This window comes from Schistocerca serialis, chromosome 7, assembly GCF_023864345.2.
Source record: "Schistocerca serialis cubense isolate TAMUIC-IGC-003099 chromosome 7, iqSchSeri2.2, whole genome shotgun sequence".
NCBI lineage: Eukaryota > Metazoa > Arthropoda > Insecta > Orthoptera > Acrididae > Schistocerca > Schistocerca serialis.
In genome coordinates this window covers 214,925,048-214,947,504 of record NC_064644.1, presented here as the reverse complement: position 1 = coordinate 214,947,504, position 22,457 = coordinate 214,925,048, and the positions used below count along the sequence as shown (strand labels likewise).

The window sequence follows — 22,457 nt, the reverse complement described above, 5'->3', positions numbered from 1 at the left end:
ATATTTTGTTTTAGTTTTGGCTTCTGGCTGTTCTACTTTGAAAATTAATTACCATTTGAAAATTAGTTTTTCAATGATCTTCGTAAATATAAAACTTTCTTTCACTTTCAAAACTAATAATGTTTCCTTGTTTTAATACCATTACTTGTCCTTCTTCTTTTTCTGAAATATATTTTTCAGTATCCCTTCTTAGAAAAATTGCTATAACAATTGTGTAATGATACCTCCACAGACTTTAATATCTCTGAATAGTCTCTTATTTACTACCTCACTATAATAAACTCAAATATACAGTATATCTGCTTGAAAAAGACAGATGAAGATTCAAGTGAAGAAAATTTCTATTAATTGAAGTAACACACAAAAATGACACCCAAATAATATCTACAACTTCATCAAAACTGTTTACACCAATGTGCTGCATTACTGGAAATGTTACATTTACTTGGTTTATTTTATATGTACTTCAAGCATTGATAATGAAATATTATCACCTGTACTACTTCTTCATTTTGAAGTGCTTCAATTTGCCTTGGACGCCTTTGCCTGTCACTATTTCCATGACCAAGTTTTCCATAGTCACCATCACCCCATGAGAATACTTCACCACTCTCAGCTAGTGCAAGGCTGTGTCCATCAGATCCACAAGACGTTGCTAGTGCCACAATCACAAATCCTGAAATGTTTCAGTTACATGACAATAGCTTACAGCCAAATATACACACATGAAAATCCTATAACTTCAAAATTGTAGTCATACCCTGAAGTGATGATATGATGCTGAGGGAATGTAAATTATCAGAATTCCCTTGACCCAGACGACCATAGCTACCTTCACCACAAGCAAGTACAGTACCATTTGCTTGAATGACAAAAGTACAGTTCTGTCCGCAAATTATTTGCTGGGCTGAGGAGAATGACTCAACTGCTACAGGTTGAAGTGTACTGCGACCTGAAAGACAGATTATTACACTCAAGAGAGAGCCAGGTAAAATGAAAGGCAGAAATAAAACAAAACTTCACTATTTATGAGAATACAGGATGTGTTAGAATTTTTATTTGATATGATGGATGGGAGCTTGCTCTAAACACTGAAAAAATTAAGTTAATGCTGATAAATAGGAAAAACCATCATGTAATGTTCAGATACAGAATTAGTGGTATGCTGACTGACACAGTCACATCAGTTAAATATCTATGTGTAATGTTGCAAAATGATATGAAATGGGATGTGTGTATAAAGTTGGTAGTAGGCAGAGAGGATGGTCAACTTCATTATAATAGGAAATATCTAGGAAAGAGAAGCTCATCTATAAAGGAGACCATATACAGAACATTAGAGTGACCCATTCTTAAGTATTAATTGAGTGTTTGGTATCTCCATAAGGTCAGATTAAAGGAAGACATTGAAGCAATTCAGAGGCATGCTGCTAGATTTGTTGTTACCAACATGTTCAGTCAACACACACATATTATGGAGACGCTTCACACAACATTATTAGAAAATTTAGAGAACCAGCATTTGCAGCTGACTGCATTAAAATTCTACTGTTACTCCATTGATTATTTGATGCTCTGCCTTTCAGAAACAAAAATGCCTTAGGAAAATATTGGAAATCACGGGGATTTGACAGACTGAGCTACAGTTTTACCAACTGCTTCTGGAAATGATTCATGTATGTAACATTTTACTGGAAACATTCAGATGTATACTGTGAGAAGTGATGCATACATCAGACACATTCGATTGCAGTGCTCTGCTAATGACTCCAACAGTTTGGACTTTACTCATTGTTTCATTCAGGGCTTGTCATATCATTCAAAATATGACATAGTCTTCATGCTGAGGAGCAATCTTAACAATGTACCTGATGACATCATCCTGAATTGTGCAGTTGACTTTGTGGTCCAGATTGCGCCTGGCATAACCAATAATCACCACATGCTCTTCTTTATCATGATCTTTCCCTTGAAAGCCTAAATATTATGTTGTCACTGAGCCCTGCTGTTGGATTAAAAATACTGGTTGCCTGATGTTCACTACACAGGCAGTTCAGTACCAGTTCAGACATTCCCTTCCCAAAGTTTCACCCTAGAAGAAGAACAATTTTGGTCCTTCTTCAACTCTCTGATTAATACTACCTTTAACTTCCTACTTTTTCATGAACATTTTGGGTTGTCTACATACTACCACTGAGTTTCCAGAGCCTGAATTCACTGGTTTCATCAGAGTCTAACTGTCTAAGCAGTTCTTAACTGCTGCCACCTGCAGCTCTTAGCTGTCCCAAATATAATTGTATTACTGCCAGATCAGATTTGTATTTTAAAATTAGATGCTCCTTACACATAGCCATTGAGCAATAACTACAACTACTACACAGTCAAAGGCTAGCCACATATTCATCCAAGCTGGTGCTTCACAGCAAGCAACAAAACACAGACAGTCTTCACACTATCAACAGTTTCAAACTATTCTACAGCAGTTTCCACATTTGTCCACTACAATAATATTATTAGTCCAGATACATTATTTAATGACAGATGTTCAATGGAAAATCACAACTATACAAGTTTTCCTATTGTCTTAAATTACAAACAACTCACTTATGATACTTACTTTATGCAAGAAAAACGTTTACGTGATATACAAATGTTTGTGTATTATGTGAATGTTAAGTCACTGAACTTTTTTCAACATAAGATTAATTTTCATGTATCTTCTTTAACTGGCATTATAGCAAAGGCTGAGATTTGGTTAACTCAGAAGACAAAATATTTATAGCTATAAGAAAGAGAACAATTACAATGGGAATATAGCCACCTGCTTATCAGTGGGCTTTATGTGAACAAACAAATAGAAGTGACTGTCACGTAGTTAAAATCTAAAGTGTTCCAGCTGTTCTCTCTGATGAATGTAGATAAAAAGACAAGACAGAATGGACACAATAACAATCTGGATTGCTGTTTGGCAAGGTGAAATGTGTGCTAACAGTAGAGACCAAGACACAGACCACCTACAAGCACTACAGCTCAGTCAAACCTGAATGGTAACCTACCTAAATATGAAACAAAGATTCTCATTTTTACAAGCCTTTGTAGGGACATACTACTCATTTAGAAAGTCATTCAATAAAAAGATATCAATGCTCTGTGATACGATATGACATGACAGACAGAATAAGATGTAAAGTGGCAGTTGAGCTGTCCGTCATAGCACAGGCTGAGATGTACTTTGTACTAGAGGAAGAGCATAGTGAATGGGCAGCCAGCATGGGACACCAAGGTTTAAAAGGTGGATGGTGTCATAGTTTGACATCTGGGTGGAACAAGCAAATTACTGTTAGCGTGGTCTACAAATTGAACTCTTGATGGTTGCAGCTTATAAAAGGTTAGCCATTGTATCCGGTGATAATCAAGTTACTATTGATCCATTAAAGCTATGAGCTTAGTGAAATTTCACAATAGGTCGTATGATGAAAACTGTCATAGTTACAGCAAATAAACTAAATAAATCATTACACTAATGAATAAAAATTTTATTACTGTTAATCTGTAGAGCTACTGAGAGATACACTACACCAAATGAAAGCTACTGTTGGCAGTTACAGCTGACCAAGATCTCTCTGTGATTCTTCAAACAATACAATATGAATTAATTGTAACAAATTTGCAAATTTAGCCACAATGCTGTAATTCAAACACATACACGTAATAAGGCTGTGGCATGATGTAAGCGTACACATTATCTTTCCTCTCATGTATACAGATGTAGACATTTCATGGAAAAATTGGCATTTAACGAAATATCTATTGATAGAACTGACTTTAGTACAAAATTGGTGTGAAATATGTAAAATTGGATTGTGCTAATGAAAGAACATAAAAAGTCAATACAAAATGACATTCCAAATTAATCAGTAGAATAATATTTAGATAATTTGCCTTGATTGATGTATTGTTAACAAATTTACAATTTCAATGATTAAACAGAGCTTGCATAAGTAGAAGAAGAAAAATGCCTGCACATTCTTCATGCTAAGTGTTATGCATGTAATTGTTTTGGGATAAAGATTTTTTTTTCCATCTTCCACATTCATCTGTGGGGAAGTCATGTTCACAATGACAACAGGATGTCATAACACCTGCGGCAGTTCATCAGCAGGTAAAGAGAGTTTTTCAGAGTACCTGCTAAGTCATCCATCAATGTGTGAGTTAAAAAGAATTGCGCTCTCATTTAGATATATGGTTGAAAGAGTCAGCCTACAGGAATTGTGAAACGAACCCTGTCGTCCAGGACTGTGTGCCAAGAAGGGTGCAGATTCACCACGAGATGGGGAAACTCACAGGCCTCTATTGTCTACTGAGGCCTAAGCACTGTAGTGTGCAAGTGAGGCAGACGAGAACCTACGTCATAGGGAAACCAAACAGAAACTGCTTGTGGCCAAGTAGATGTAGTAGTGTTAAATAATGCTTTGGTCAACCTTAACGATTGACATTTCATATAGAAGTGCCTCATTAAGATGACAAACGTTGTAAATATCAACTCTGTAACTTTATTTGTTTAAAAGCTATCGTAAATTTAAACTATCAGTATTTTTGGTTACGCATCAGATCATCATATCCTCCACACAAAACACACTGAAAGATGACAGCATGACACCTTATTGAATTTATTGTAAAGTTTACTGCATAATACTTACTTATGTATTTACTTATTTATCAGAAAGTACATTGGTGCAAAGCTTCTGCCCATGACATTCAAAGTTAAGAAGGAAATTGTATTGGTTTTGTATAGAGGAATTTAACGTTTATTATGTAATGGATATTATTGTTTATTTATTTAAAACATGAATGTGGTCAAGCTTTGATTATTTAAGTACGTTAAAATGTAGAATAAGCTGTAACCGATCAGATGGATGGCTTGAGGAAAGGGAACTGCCCTAGTCAGTTGAGCGAGGATATTCGTTGCACGGGCAACACGGCCAGGGACGGGCAGAGGGAGAGGCTGGGGCAGACGCAAAAGCGGACAGTTTGGCTGCAGACACCAAAGGGTGCACTTTGGATTGAGACGCAAAAGCGGACAGTTGGTCTTTAAGCAGCTAGGAAGTGAAGTGACTTAGAAAATTTCTCGTTGTGTGGTATCATGGGACTTAGTCTCTGAGCAGTGAGCACCCGTGCGTCTGGTGTGAACTCTTAACTTTTCGTGTAAATGTCAAGGTGGAGTATTGGACTTGTTTCATCATGAGACTGTGAATGCTCGAACTGAGTGAAATGGATATGCGCTTGAGTGTAATAGTAATTCTAAATATGAGCACTTCTGCTATTAGTTTTCTTGGCAATTAAACATTATTCTAACCAAATCGGAACTGTGTGACCTACATCATTTATGGGTCATTAATTTAGTCCCCGATATTATTATTACGGATATTATATGTTATATTAACTATGTATTTTGTAAACATGCCATCAGGCAGACAATTTAACCAAAGGGTCACAAGAGTCTAAATTTAGGGCGTGTAATGCGACACATGTGGTTCAACCCCTAGGTGAGTTTGAGTCAAGACATTTCGATGAAGAGGAACCACATGTGAGCCTGAACATCTATGGGATGTTAGCTCACAAATGGAAGAATTTTAGTACTTTATGTGGTGAATATATGGTCACAATAAAATCTTTATGACTTTGCTTTTCTGCAGCCTCCTGAATTTACTAACCTTAGTTCATAACCTCCCTTTATTTCAAATTTATTTTCCATTAGTTTGGACTTCATCCATATCTTTTCCCATTTCCTCAACCTATTTTTAAATTGCTTTTAACTCGGCATGTAGCTGAAGACTTTCATTGATAATCTAGTGCTCATTCTCGTAATGTGTTGACATATTTAGTCTCCTCTTGTGTATCATTTCTCCTACCTCCCTGTTTATCTACACAGACCTCCACTTTTCATCTTCCTTGTTATTGTTGTGGTCTTCAGTCCTGAGACTGGTTTGATGCAGCTCTCCATGCTACTCTATCCTGTGCAAGCTTCTTCATCTCCCAGTACTTACTGCAACCTACATCCTTCTGAATCTGCTTAGTGTATTCGTCTCTTGGTTGCCCTCTACAATTTTTACCCTCCACGCTGCCCTCCAATGCTAAATTGGTGATCCCTTGATGCCTCAGAACATGCCCTACCAACCGATCCCTTCTTCTTGTCAAGTTGTGCCACAAACTCCTCTTCTCCCCAATTCCATTCAATACCTCCTCATTAGTTACGTGATCTACCCACCTTATCTTCAGCATTCTTCTGTAGCACCACATTTCAAAAGCTTCTATTCTCTTCTTGTCCAAACTATTTATCGGCCATGTTTCACTTCCATACATGGCTACACTCCATACAAATATTTTCTGAAATGACTTCCTGACACGTAAATCTATACTCGATGTTAACAAATTTCTCTTCCTCAGAAACGCTTTCCTTGCCATTTCCAGTCTACATTTTATATCCTCTCTACTTCGACCATCAGCAGTCATTTTGCTCCCCAAATAGCAAAACTCCTTTACTACTTTAATCTTCCTTATTACCATCTATTCCTTTTCTTGGTCTCAAAAATCTCCCTTAAATTTGTCTTTTTCTTCCCTGCTTCTTCGTTTCCTTGTTCTTGTTAAGTGTCATGTATTCTTAACCATACTATGTTTCTGTCTTCACTGCTGCAGTGTAATGCTCTGTCTTTGGGTTTTTATGAGATTGCAATCTTGTTGCAACTATTTCATGTTACACTACATGCTAGCTCAGACTTCCTATTGCATTGCTCTTTTCAAACCTTCTTTCACCGTCATACTATATGATCTTAAGTATCTGGAGAACCATTAGTGGATATTAATATGTGGTGTGTCCAACTATCACCTTCATGATGACTTGAACTCTGCTGGGGCCACTTTCAATAAAATGTCTGTCGAGGAATGACAGCACATACTTCCTTAAAAATCAGAACCAGAGAAGACAGTGATGTTGGACGCTGTGGTCTGGAGCAAAAGAGAAGTTTTGGAAGTTTGTGGTGAGATTTTACGGGACCAAACTGCTGAGGTCATCGGTCCCTAAGCTTACACACTACTTAATCTAACTTATGCTAAGGACAACACACACACCCATGCCCGAGGGAGGACTCGAACCTCCAATGGGGGGAGCCACATGGGCCGTGACAAGGCGCCTCAGACCGCACGGCTATCCCGCGCAGCGGCAAAGTAGACATTCCAGCTTATGCCAAAGATGTTCCTCTGGGTTCAGGTTGGGACACTGGACAGGCCAGACCATTTCAGGAATGTTATTGTCCACAAACCATTGCCTCACAGCTGCTGATGTATGACAAGGTGCATTTTCAAGCTAATACAGACAGATATTGTCTACGAACTGTTCCTGTACTGTATGCTGAACACATATTGCTTATATTCTTCCACATTTAGTATTTTCTTAGGAGCAATAAGGGGACCACACCCTAACCATGGAAGACACCCCCATACCAAAACACCCCTCCTCTATATTTCACTGTTGGCACTACATATGATGGCAGGTTGATGGCAGGTAACATTCTCCGGGGATTTGCCAAACCCAAACCCTTCCATTGGATTGCCACAGTGTGATTCATCACTCCAAATTACTCATTTACCGTGATCTACTGTCCAGTGGTGTCACTCTTTACAACACCTTAACCATTGTGTAGCACTGATGATAGAAAGTGTGGCTTATGAAGAGCTGCTTGACTATTGTATCCTGTTCATTTTAATTCCCTAAACACAGCAGTCATGCTAGCTGCACTGCTGATAGTACTTTCAAACATGCAAATGATTTCTTCCACTGATTTCATGTGGTTTTTTACAGCCACCATTCATAATACTCAATGGTCCCTGTCCATCAATAAATGAGGCTTGCCTGGTTTGGTGCAGCTGTTATTGTTCTCTGTTGTTTCCACTTTGAAATGTCCCTGGTGGATTACATGGTGCTATCTGAATACTTTTGATCAGATATTTTTAGTATCCATAGGTACGGCATGAATGGGGCAGATCTGTAGAATGCTTGTACTTATTTGACACAAAGCAATTAAATTGACACAAGAATACTCAGAGATAAGTAATAGTTCCTCTGAATATGTCACTATGCTTCTTCAGAAAGTCAAATAGCTCCTGCTTCTTTAAATCTCTACGTAAATGTGGAAACAAGACATATCTGAAATAGTTTCTGGAAACTTTAAACTTTTTATAAGCATACCAGCCTCAGCAAGTTGTCCATATTGTCCATTACCCCAGACATATGCCTGGCACTTGCCACCAATCTGCCAGTCATGAGGATGCTGAACTGACCAAGCCATCAACTGTTCATCTGCCTTCATGCTCCATGAAGAGTTGTCCAATGGTGATGGAGAGCAACTGTCATCTGCAAGTAAATATGATATTATTATTATTACTATTACTACTACTACTACTATTGCTGCTGCTGCTGCTGCTGCTGCTGCTGCTGCTGCTGCTACCACTACTACACCTATTATCATGATCATCTTTCATAAACAGCCATTGGACTGCATCTTCAATATAAGATTAAAGGATTGTTTTCTTCATTCAACTATTACTCCATGCTATGGCAGTTCTACAGACAACAAAGCTTATGCCTTTTTGGAAGGCTTGAATACTCTGTAAGCTGTTAACAGTACATGGTGATAAGAATTTTGTGCAAATTAAAGAAAATGTAAGGTTATAATTCAACATCCTGTTAACATCAAGACTGTTTAGTGTAAAAACTAACTTGCATTGAAGAAAGGTGAGGGAGAAACTGACCATAGTACAGTTTTAGGAACCATTCTAACATTTGCCTGAATAACAGAGAGAAAAAAATAAAGACTACTAATCACTCTGTAATTTCACGGACTGGGTATAACAAGGAGAATGATGGTTGTCTGAGGGTCAATTCAATAATTAGAGAGACAAATTGGTGTGGAGAAAAAAGCATTTATTTTTACAAAACAATAGTTTTTCTACTTTTCAACATAATCCCCTTGAACACTTATACACTTGTTCCAAAAAGTTACAAGCTTTTTTATTCCAGTTGCAAAGAGCTCTTTATCCTGGTGTTTCAACCAGTTTCCCACGAACTTTTTCACATCTTCATTGTCCTGGAACCTCTTCCCACGTAATGCCTCCTTCAGTGCACCAAACAAAATGCAAATCACTAGGTGCTAAATCAGGACTGTAAGGGGGATGAGGCTGTACCTCCCAGCCCATTTTGTCAACAGTTTCACGGGTTAGTTGAGCAGTATGATGATGTGCATTGTCTTGCTGGAGAATCACACCTCTCCTCTGAAATCCACAATGTGTCTCTCTCATGGTTGGCTTCCCCTTGTTTAAAAGCAAATCCAAGTAGTATTGGCTATTTATTGTACACTGCTCTTCAAGATAATCATGAAAAACTGGACTGTCAACATGACTTTTCCTGCTGATGCTTGGGTTTTGAACTTTTTCTTGACAGGTTAGTTGGGTGCTTCCACTCCATGCTTTGTCTTTTTGATTCTGGCTCATAACAGTGAACTCAAGTTTCATCACAAGTTAAAATTTTGTTGAGATAGTGCTCACCTTCTCTTTCATAACTTACCTTTAGCTCCGTGCACACTCTCAACCTTGTTTCCTCGTGTAGCCACGTCAACTCCTTTGGGTCCCATCTTGCACACAATGTGCGATACTTCAGCTTGTTACAAATAATGTTATGAACTGTACCAGTACTAACTTGAACCTTATCAACTATCATTTCCACAGTCACATGGCGATCGGCACGAATAATGTCTTCAATTCAACTTCCAAGTGAGGGTGTTGAAACTGCAACTGGTCGGCTAAAACGGTGTTTGTCAGTCATTGAGTCGCGACCATTTTAGAACTGGTCTACCCACTTGTAAAAATTTGACCGACTCGTACAACCTTCGCCATAAACTTTAGACATTCTACAGTATACACTCCTGGAAATGGAAAAAAGAACACATTGACACCGGTGTGTCAGACCCACCATACTTGCTCCGGACACTGCGAGAGGGCTGTACAAGCAATGCTCACACGCACGGCACAGCGGACACACCAGGAACCGTGGTGTTGGCCGTCGAATGGCGCTAGCTGCGCAGCATTTGTGCACAGCCGCCGTCAATGTCAGCCAGTTTGCCGTGGCATACGGAGCTCCATCGCAGTCTTTAACACTGGTAGCATGCCGCGACAGCGTGGACGTGAACCGTATGTGCAGTTGACGGACTTTGAGCGAGGGCGTATAGTGGGCATGCGGGAGGCCGGGTGGACGTACCGCCGAATTGCTCAACACGTGGGGCGTAAGGTCTCCACAGTACATCGATGTTGTCGCCAGTGGTCGGCGGAAGGTGCACGTGCCCGTCGACCTGGGACCGGACCGCAGCGACGCACGGATGCACGCCAAGACCGTAGGATCCTACGCAGTGCCGTAGGGGACCGCACCGCCACTTCCCAGCATATTAGGGACACTGTTGCTCCTGGGGTATCGGCGAGGACCATTCGCAACCGTCTCCATGAAGCTAGGCTATGGTCCCGCACACCGTTAGGCCGTCTTCCGCTCACGCCCCAACATCGTGCAGCCCGCCTCCAGTGGTGTCGCGACAGGCGTGAATGGAGGGACGAATGGAGACGTGTCGTCTTCAGCGATGAGAGTCGCTTCTGCCTTGGTGCCAATGATGGTCGTATGCGTGTTTGGCGCCGTGCAGGTGAGCGCCACAATCAGGACTGCATACGACCGAGGCACACAGGGCCAACACCCGGCATCATGGTGTGGGGAGCGATCTCCTACACTGGCCGTACACCACTGGTGATCGTCGAGGGGACACTGAATAGTGCACGGTACATCCAAACCGTCGTCGAACCCATCGTTCTACCATTCCTAGACCGGCAAGGGAACTTGCTGTTCCAACAGGACAATGCACGTCCGCATGTATCCCGTGCCACCCAACGTGCTCTAGAAGGTGTAAGTCAACTACCCTGGCCAGCAAGATCTCCGGATCTGTCCCCCATTGAGCATGTTTGGGACTGGATGAAGCGTCGTCTCACGCGGTCTGCACGTCCAGCACGAACGCTGGTCCAACTGAGGCGCCAGGTGGAAATGGCATGGCAAGCCGTTCCACAGGACTACATCCAGCATCTCTACGATCGTCTCCATGGGAGAATAGCAGCCTGCATTGCTGCGAAAGGTGGATATACACTGTACTAGTGCCGACATTGTGCATGCTCTGTTGCCTGTGTCTATGTGCCTGTGGTTCTGTCAGTGTGATCATGTGATGTATCTGACCCCAGGAATGTGTCAATAAAGTTTCCCCTTCCTGGGACAATGAATTCACGGTGTTCTTATTTCAATTTCCAGGAGTGTATATTCACTGGTTTCTCACCTTTAACAAGTAAAAAAAAACGAATAACAGAATGTTGTTCAAATAATGTGGACATTTTTAGCGGACTCATCATCTTGAAATGTATTTTTGAGGTTGTAAACAAAACAATGTTGATACATCAGCTGGTCAAGGTTCATCCCAGTGATGCCATCTTAAAGCATATGGGAACTGTAAGAAAATAATTAGAGTAAAGAGATTTGGAGACAGACCAAGAATGGATAAGGGAGACAAGAAACAGAGGTATGATGAAGTAAATTGAAGGGAGCAAATTGATAAGAGCAGGCCAGAGGAGTATGAAAAGAGAGGGGACATCAGAGGAGCAGAGAGCAAGGATTGAGAGAGAGCTAGAAACATAGATAAGCAGACATATAGACAGAATGATAGACAGACAGGCAAGGAGGGGTCTGAGGAGGAGAGAGGATGACACAGAGAGGACTGTATCTGACATACGTAAATTGCAGAACTATGAACTGCACGCCCTAAAACTTGATAAATAAGTGAGAGTGCAACTGATTTTTTGTGTGTTTTATGTATAATTAAATATTAGAAAATACAGAAGTCTTTTTTATTACAACAGCTAAGAAATGATACATTACTTTCATGAAAAGAGGGCATGGCTGATCTAATGAAACTGCAACTACAATGTTGAAGTATTTTACACATTTGCTAATACTGAGTTTGCTGTAAACCAGTAAGTCAGAGATAAATGTGTGAAATATATTGTAATTAATTAGCAAGGAATAATTTTACATAAATTTTAATTACATTTGCATTATATAAAGCATGTTAATTTTATTTCATGTGGTTCACCTCTTTTTGTTCTCTCGATTGCAAACACACTACACTGTCGCACTTTACCAAACTACTTTTTTGTGTTGGGTACTGAACTGAAATTTCCATTGTGGACCCTATTTTTATTTTCCATTTGTTTATTTCATTCAGTATAGGTTGTTATTATTTTTTGAAACTTTGGATTTTAATATCAAACACAGCTAACTGATTTTGTACGTCGATCTACTGGCCACCAGTATTAGCCAATAATTATTTTTAATTAATTTAGTCAGCTGAGCAGAACTTTTTTTTACTTCATGGACAAGGTACGATTGTGCTAGACCAATCTTGTGAGGTTACAAAACACTAGCTTCATACTGTGAAGTCGTTTCAGTAACATATTGTCATTGCCTATTACCAAGCAAGAGCAATGAGTTTCTCCTGTCTATGTGAAGAAGTAACTGAATCTTCTTCATAATGGACACCAGAGTCATAAATTTATTAAATAAAAGCAGCGTTTGTCACTTAGGCTGTATTTATTGAAATTTTCTCTTTGTTTTATCATATTCATGGGCAATGAAGAAGAACTTTAAATAAATACACCTGCAGTGGAAAAAAGTAGCATTCCTTTATTAACTGAAGGTATGTATTAATTCCTCTTGACTGTAGCATATTTAACGTAATGACTAAACTTGCAGTGCATTAATGGGAGGTGTTACAGGGTGTGTTCGATAAGTATCTGGACAAATTTTTCAAGCACTTAGAGTGTGCAAATTACACTTAAACTGGAAGTGCTTTTAGTGCAGGATACTACCAAGCAGACTTGTACCATTGAATATTGTATTAAACCAAATAAATCTTCTCAGGACAATTTTGATATGAACTATGAGACCTGCAAAGATCCTGAAAGAAGAGGAGGACCAAGTGCTGAAGTTGTGATACTTCTAGAGTCAAATGCAACAGTAAATACAAACTAAATAAATCTAACTTGATGAGGGTCAAGTCTTTTGTTATTTTAAGAAATTTCTTTGTTACTTTTTTCAAACTGAACATTCTGTGGGATAAAACACAATACACAGAAATTTCAAAGAGCAACCCAAATTAGTAAATAACAACAAAAACACACATACAGCAAAGGGGTTCTGCAATGTTTCCATGCATATTAAACATAACTGCCAATAAATATTTTCGTATTTTTCAAAAAATATTAATTAAACAAAATTAGAAATTAATAAAGTTTTCTTAAGGCAAGAGCAGAAGAAAAGTCAGTCTCAGCCATAACTGAAAGATGCAGTTACACAGAATGTAAAAATTAACATTATACCAGGATACTAACCGTAAGTGAGGCTCATGTCAGCTGTGAACTCAGTAGGCAGCTTTGTTCGGTTCACAAGCCCATCAGCAGTGCGTACAGCAACACTAAGTACTTGAAGCCATTGCCAGTCTCTTACTGTCGAAAAAATATATATATAAAAATTTTTAATTTTACATGTTTAGCAATTGGAATACATTATATCACCTTGCAAAGTCCCCCAATTACTACGCACCTAGTTCAAACACAGAAATAAACATAAGAATACAATATACAGTACAATATTACAATGCTAAACAGGAATTGGAAACAAATTAGAATCTCACTGTAGTTTAATGAATGACTTCACAGGCGCCATTGCCAGAAAACAGTGGTGCTAAGTAGCATTATTGTGAATTCCTCTGAGATGTGATGTCTGCAGTACATAGCTCATGACTATATCATGTGGAAATGCAGTCATTTTGGTAACTGAAAAATGCTCTGTACACATTTCAAGCACTGCATCTGTGGCTATAAGTGATGTGAAAGTGTACTAATGACACCACTGTGAAAACTGTGGAACTTGATGCTGCATTGATATCAGAGGCAACCAGGACATGTACAATGTATAGTGATCACTCAGTACACTGCAGTGGAACATCTCAGCGTCCAAATAAATTGAACGTAACCCGATTCATGTATCTGTGTATGGATCCCTCATCTAATATGAATCCTTTCCACACCTACAATAATGAAGGTGCATTGACAGAAAAAACTGAATTTTCTCAGTGTCTAGAAATTAGACTGTTACCTGTATAGCATGAAACAGAAAATCACTCACTCCATGGCTAATTTGTGAACAAACACAAGTCACTATAACCAGAGTTAGAAAATGTTTTTGCCATGCTTTAGGAACCATTAAACTGTGTGAAAGACATCTTTTAATTATTTGGTTATAAATCCTCTTTGGAGCAAGCTGGTAAGATGTGGCCTTCCAGCAAGATAATTTGCTTTGCCACATAAAATGTATGTGAAATCTTATGGGACTTAACTGCTAAGGTCATCAGTCCCTAAGCTTACACACTACTTAACCTAAATTATCCTAATGACAAACACACACACTCATGCCCGAGGGAGGACTCGAACCTCCGCAGGGACCAGCCGCACAGTCCCAGACTGCATTGTCTCAGACCGCTTGGCTAATCCCTCGCGCCCTTTGCCACATAGACAGACACCTACAGCACTGAACGAACATAACGACTGCAAAGTTTCAACCTTGCCTCTATTGCTGTATGCACTGCATGAATCCTCATCCATACTGCCTTCAACAGTTGTGAGAAGCAGTGGAAATAGTGGCGCCAAATACTCTTGGACACACACTAGCTTCTGATTAATTCTCTTCTAGCTTGTCTGACCGCTATGAATGCAGCAATTGGTAGTTGCTCTAACTACAAGTAGGTGGTCACAATAATGCAAAATGGCAGTGTTGTAAGGTCACAACTTACCGGTAATGAACAAGAATGTGTAGAAACCACATGAAACTAGTCAAAGGCAGCATCAGAGCATAAAAAAGCCAACTTTCACAAAAAAAAAGCCAAAAACAGTGTCACATGGCAGCGTTATCTGTAAAGTGCTAGAAGCTAAAAGATTTTATTTGGAAGTAAAGTTAAGAGTCATTCAAATGAAACATAGACCAATGTTTGAGACACTACAGATTGAGAAATTAATACTGCAGGAATCGGGAAGCAGAATAATATGGCTTCAAGAGACCCAACAATCATGCCATTGTTTAGGCAACTGTTTAAACATTGTACAGGTTTTTCTATAACTCTCATGAAGAAAGATGAAAGCTGATGACAGACACTCATCCACAGCATCACACACAGCTTGATCAAAGTTGAAGCAGTGATCTTTCAGGGCCTTCTTTAAGGGACAGACAAATGGTAATCACAAGTCAACAGATCCAAGCTGCAAGGTCAACGATCCAGCATGTCCCATTGGAAAAGAAGCTGAGTATCCTGTGTAGCACTGACATTGCATTACAATGGAGGAAAATCATATCATGTAACAGTGTGTCTGATTGCTTGCTTTCAATGACTCTACAAGTGTAATGTGTATCAGCATTGGACACTGATTGTGATCTTCACTGGTGCCATTCCAACATCAGCAACCCCTGGATATCAAAGAAAAGGCTCAAACAAACTTTCCAGCAACTGCAATGACAGAGACTTCTTTGTCCTGGGCAGTGATGGAAGTCTACATTCCAGACTCATCATTTTTGTTGTCTTTTAGAAACGGTGACACCATTTCATTCATCATTACAATGCACTCTACGAACAACCTCCTGTCCTTCTGGAACTGGGTCAGATAATCCAGTCACCTATTTAGGTGTATGCCTCTCTGCTCACTATAAATATGTCAGGGTATTTAATATGCACATAATTCTAAATATCCCCATTTCTGTACACAACAATGTGTGTAAGAATTATGAGTACATGCCAATGTTCAAAGCAGGTGACGGCGCTTTTACAGTTATATGATGATTCTCTTTCACTGACATTTCAACATGAGAAATTATTTTGGTGCTGATTACAAGTATATGTGCAGGTTGAGGGAGGCACACTGTACTCTACTGGCCATTTCAAAACTGCAAACGTGAAGCATGCTATCCCATAGACATATTATATTCAATGAGAAAATTCACTTCTTGTCGCACCTTCATCACACAAAAAAATTAATAAAGTTGTGCTACACTGGTTTAAACATATCCATCACATGCCTCTGCTGAAAACATGGCTGATTTATACAATGCAGCCATCCCTGAAAATTCACAAACTCTGCATGATATTGCCAGCTTGGCTATACTGCCCTCTATGCCAGAAGGACAGCTACATGCATGAGGGCTGTGGGGGCAAATACATGAAAAGTAGAATCCATTCCTCCACACCTCCAAACCCTTTGCTCTCACACTTCATCCTACCCCCTTATAACCCTTGCTGATCTCCACCAACTTGGGTTAGAAAGTAAAACAAATAAGAATCTTTTCTTAAAAAAAGTTTGTCGTTTTTAATTTTTAAATAACACACAAGGTAATACAGAAGAATGCCGAAGATTGGATGGGTAGACTGAGGAACTAATGAGGAGGTACTGAACAAATTCAGGAGGAAAGAAATTTATGGCACAACTTAACTGCAAGAAGAGATTGGTTAATAGGACATATCTTGAAGCATGAAGGAATCATCAGCTTGGTAATAAGAGTGAAGGGTGGGGGGGAAAATGTAAAGGGAGACCAAGGGATGAATACAGTAAGTGGTTCACACTTGTAGGTTGCACTTGTAGGTTGCAGTAGTTATTTTGAGATGGAGAGGCATGCACAGGTTAGAACAGCATGTAAAGCTGCATGAAACTAGTATTCAAATTGAAGACCACCACCACCACGAACAACAACAACAACAAAAAGCACACTATAATCTTAATAATATGTTCTTTGATATGTCTCCCCAAAGGTCTGACCATCAAATTACCAGTCCCTGGCTGCAACCCCTCTTTCCACAATGACCTCTGTCTGTTCAAATTCAATCAGTCCATAGCCCTCACCAACTTAGCCCAGCAAAACTATACAAATCAGGGCCAAACCTTCTTGCTCTACCTCCTCCCAAACATGACCTTGCTCTGCAATTTCAAATTCCTCCATCCCATCTCCGAAACTGAAAACCTTGCTAACCACGAATTAGAGCAGGATGCACAATCCCATCTCCAAAAACTGTCCAATCTGTTCATCCCATACTCCCACCTTCAAATACCACTACCCACCACCACTATAAGAGCCTTCCCCAAACCTCTCTCATATAACCCCTTATAGTCAAAAAACTATGCCTTGCAGACATATTACTTTTAAAACACCTTCAGAAACTTCATCCTGCCACTTGACAGAATGCAAGTCTAAACAGACCTGCAAAAGCCATGAACTTATCCTTCTAAAAGCTCTGTCCCACAGAAATATTGGTCCTTTACAAAGGCCTTAAATTCTTCCCCATTCCTATATCACATCAAGCTGAGTTTCTTCCAGACCTTCTCTCTTTCTCCAGGTCCCTACAGCTGAAACTGTTTTTCACCATTAATCCCACAAATCAGACTCAATCCAAAACCAGTACTGAACTGTGACTTATTCTATTTACTCCTCCATATAACTGTGATCCACAACCTACTGCTTCCAAATTAATCCTTATAAACTTTCAAGAATTTCCCAGCCTCAAACTTTGCCTCAGCATCACTCCCCAAACCCCTCAAAATGGAAACCAACCCCATATTAGTAGAAAGAATTGCAATCCACCAACTACAAACCTGATCCTGATCTTATAATCCTACCTGCTGACAAAAGCCCCTTTACTGTGATTCTGACCTGCTGGGATTCCCGACGAAAGGACTCTGCCAGCTGTCAGACAAGTCCATCTACAAGCCCTGCCATAGTGACCCCAGTCCAGAAATCCAGCAGGATTCCAGTCCCTCCTCAAATCCCTAGGTCCATCCCAAAACCTTTCCCCTGAAACTAACTCCCTTCTCATGCCCAACACTCCCCGCAACCCAAGCTCCTGTATTAAAGACATCAGCTATATCCTCCACCGACACTCTTCAGTTCTTGTTCCTTTGTCACCCAACACCCTGTTCATCGCTGTTGATGCCATCTCTCTTTACACTAATATCCCCAATGCCCATGGTCTTGATGTTATTGAACATAGCCTTTGCCAACACATGACTGCCTCCTCACCTCCTTCTCGGTCACCACAACTAACTATATCGACACCCAGAATTACTTTTTCTTTGAAGACAGGCATTGCCTACAAACAAATCCTTGGTACAGCAATGGGGACCAACATCACACTATCCTATTCTAATCTATTCATGGATGATACAGAGGAATTCTTTCTAACTACCCCCAATCTCAAACCACTCACCAGTTTCAGATGCACCAATGGCATCTTCATATTTTGCATGGAGGGGGAGGTCACACTACCTACATCCCTCAAGAAGCTTCACACCTTCTTCCCCATTCACTTTACATGATCCTCCTCATCCTCCTTCCTTGATGTTGACCTTCATCTCAAGGACGGCTATATCAGTACCTCTGTCTACATCAAATCTACCAACCACCAACCACTTTGACAGCTGCCACCTATTCCACACCAAGTAGTCTCTCTCATTTTCTGAGGCCTTCACAGACAGAAATTACCCTCCAATCCTTGTCCAAAAACAGATCTACCATGTCCTATCTCACCAGTCACCTACTATCCTCCACATACACACCGTTCCAGTCACTCCTCTTGTGACACAATACAATACATGACTGGAGACAATGAATCACTTTTTCCACCAGGGTTTTGACTACCTCTTATTGTGCCCTGAAATAAGAAATATCCTCTCCACTATCCTCCCTCTCCTCACACTGGTATTCCACTGACTATCCAACCCACACAATATGCTTGTCCTTCTCATTACATTCCTTTTTCCTGCTCCTTGCCTCATGGGTCAAATTCTGGTGATCTAATGAGGTGCAAGATCTGTCCCATACAGACTGCTGCTATCATCTACTCCAGTCCTATCACTGGCATCTCTTATTCCATAAAAGGCAGGGTCACTTGTGAAAGCACCATCTGATCTACCAATTTAGTTGAAACTACTGTGCCATATTGTATGTAGTTGCCTGTCCACCTGAATGACCACAGCCAAGAAACAGCTGGACCACCCATTTGCTGAACATGTTTCTCACTTTAATTATTGCTTAACAGTTTCTGCGATCTGGATTCTTCTTACCAACTTTTTTGAATTGTGCAGGCGCGAGCTCTCTCCGCAACATATCCTCCATTCTCATAACCCCCTGGCCTCAACCTTTGCTATTCGCTGTCCTCCACTCATCTATCCCCTTCCCTACTCCCACTCCAGCTCTACACAAGCCTTCAATCCCACCAGTGCACCTGCATAGTTCTTTTCCCTTCTTTAATCGCCTCCTCTCAAATCTCCCTGCCCATCCCCTCCCCCCAACAGCACAGCCTCCTGACGGTGGCACCAAGCGGACCACTTCCATATCTCTGCAATGTCCCTGTACACCCCCATAGGTAGCACTAGCAATGTTTCCCCACCCTTATCCTGCTATCCTTCCCCTTTCCTACCCTAGCTAGATTGATGTACACCTCAGACAAAGTCAATGTCAGGCCTTAGTGCCTGGAGATCACAGTGACCACACATCTTTGTATGGGTGTAGTGCTTGTGTGTTGTTCTACTTCTGATCGAGCTAAATATTCCAGCATTCTTTTTCATTATGCCTATCTGTTACTCAGTGTCTCCTGTATGTGATGAGTAGCAATCTATCCTTTCCATATTGTTGTTTTCTCTCTGATATACAAATACCTGAAACATCGGTTTCTGCTCCTTAATGAATATAAAAAAAAAGCACACCACATAAGATAACTGAGAGTGAAGAGACAATATTAACATACTGGAATTGCAACTGGGGGGGATGAAAGATCAAATATCTGTTTAGCTTGTAAATGTCAGGCTCATTCCTTTGAAGATCTTATCATCTTATCATCAAACAATGTTGAAATCTAGTCTATATTTCCTTTTATACCACCTAAAGAAAAATTTTATTGGAATGTAAGGGAGGATTGGAATGTAAAGCACAATAAGGTTTTTCTCCACTGGAACTGAAGTTGAAATGTTGAAATTTCATGATGATACAGTTTGAAGTTTATGCTACAAACTAAAAAACAAAAATTGTGAATTGTGTGAATGTTACCATCGTCAGCTTGTGAAGAGCAGTAAAGTGTAGTTTGATATGTATGGGCCAAAGGGCATAAACCAAGTGAAATTCACAAATAAATGCATTGCTTGTATGGGGATGACGACATAGACTGTAGCAATTTCTTCAGGTGGTGTGTGTTCTTCCAAGAGGACTGTGTGAACCTTAGTGGTTTACCACACTCTGGGCAGCCAATAACAACCACAGACTGCAAAATGTTGAAGCCATTGAGGCAGCAATTTTGAACAACAGTTGTGTGCAACTGCAGGACTTATCACAGCAGTTCAACATTTCCTACAGCATGGTGTAAGATACTGTTCATGGTACATTAAAATTTAGTAAAGTTAGTGTTCACTGGGTGCCTAAGAACCTGACAGAGTGCCACAAGGGCATCGAATGAGACAAGCTTGGATCACGTAACACATTATGCCATAGAAGGGTATGACTTTCTGCATGAATTGTGGGTATACCACTGCATACTGTTTGTCCAAAACCTAGCAGACCTCTAGGGAGTGGAAACATGCTGGCTCCCCAGTAAGGAAAAAATCCAGAGTGATTCAGTCTGTCAGAGAAGTGCTTTTGATAGTGTTCTGGGACACGCATGGTGTGTTACTGGTGAACTTTGCTGAACATGTGACCACAGTGAGCCTACATTAAAACTTTGGTTACATTGTGTCATGCCCTTTGTGACAAATGCAACAACGTTGATGCTGAGGGTGTCAGCCTTCTATATGACAATGCTTGCCCCCATGTTGCTGCTCCTGTTCATGATAAAATTGCTAAATCTGGGTGAGAGATGCTCCAGCATCCACCCTACAGTCCGGTCTTACACTGTAAGACTTTCACCTGTTTGGTCCCATGAAGAAATTCCTGGTCTACCAACACAGATGCAAAAGTGAACTCAACAGTCTGCAGATGGCTATATTCCAACCAAATGGACTTCAGTGAAAAGGCAGATTGAAACCAGTACCAAGATGTGTTGAGAATGTTGGAGACTGTGTAGAAAAGTACGTAAAAGATGTAAAAACATTTGTAATTTTTTTTGTTTTGTTACCTATTAAACTTTTTGCTAGTAACATTATTATGCGTTACTTTCTGATCTTCCCTCATACACAGTTTTCGTGAAAATATATTTAATTTGTAAGACTACCTTCTTGCATTCAGAATAAAAAAATTAAAATTAAAATTAATTAAGTACAACATAATAATATCACCAGCAATATGTAATGTATTTAGTCACTTACGTAATGTATCATTAACTCAGGGTGTTTCTTGCAGACAGATAAAAGATGCTACTGTTAGAAGTGTGACTACAGATGGCAATGACTACTATCCACTGTCACTCCTTCCATTATTTTCTAAATTTTGTCGGAAGGTAATGTACTCCACACGGTCTGTATTTCAAAAGTGCCAGTCTAATGATATGGTTATTTCTACATTTACTTAGCAAACATCAAAATTTTTAAATTATGAAATATCACCAATTGGGTTCTTCTTCACTTATCAAAGGTATCTGATTGGGTCAATCATAATATTTAATTAGATGAGTTAAGTTTTTTATGGATTACATAATTTAACACATGCCTGGTTTAATTCTTATTTCAGAAACATAATTCTACAAGTTGCCATAGGTTGTTTGACTAATACAAAGAGCCACACTATCTGCACAGAGAGAAATTACTAAGGCAGTCCCACAGAGTAGGATTATTGGTCCACTACTGTTCTTGCTTTATATTAATGAGCTACCATTTTATTTGAATCAAGATGCAGAATTAGTCCCGTTTACAGATGATATGGTGACATACTGAAAAGAAATGCCTCCTAATCTTTATGTGAAAACTCTTGAAGCATTTTAAGTAAAACAAATGTTATTAACATTCTACATCTTTATCCTTCACATCTACATATTTATTTCTCAACACAGTCACTTTGGCGACCAGTTCATTTCTCCCAATGAGAGGCCAATTTGATAGCATCACTGTAGAATGTTTGGTGATGGAGTGACAATCTCAGATCTGCTTGCACTATTCATCACTACCAAAGTGGCACTATTCATCACTACCAAAGTGAAGTCCTCAAAGGTGTTCTTTAAGTTCTGGAAACACATGAAAATCAGATGGGACCAAGTCAGCACTGTATGGAGCATGACTGATGACAGTGACCCCAGGGCATCACAGCATTTGTG

The 22,457-nt window shown here is 39.8% G+C and overlaps 1 protein-coding gene across 1 annotated transcript in view; it reads right to left on the bottom strand.

The window, feature by feature from the left end:
• The window catches only part of LOC126413339 (probable E3 ubiquitin-protein ligase HERC1), a 722,413-nt gene that overhangs the window by 127,781 nt on the left and 572,175 nt on the right, over positions 1–22,457 (bottom strand). Inside the window, exons 58-61 of the mRNA XM_050083249.1 lie at positions 13,522–13,635; positions 8,246–8,410; positions 761–952; positions 495–676 (exon numbers count right to left, since the gene is read on the bottom strand). Of these exons, the coding sequence (XP_049939206.1) occupies positions 495–676; positions 761–952; positions 8,246–8,410; positions 13,522–13,635 (653 nt within the window). The remainder of the gene's footprint in view (positions 1–494; positions 677–760; positions 953–8,245; positions 8,411–13,521; positions 13,636–22,457) is intronic.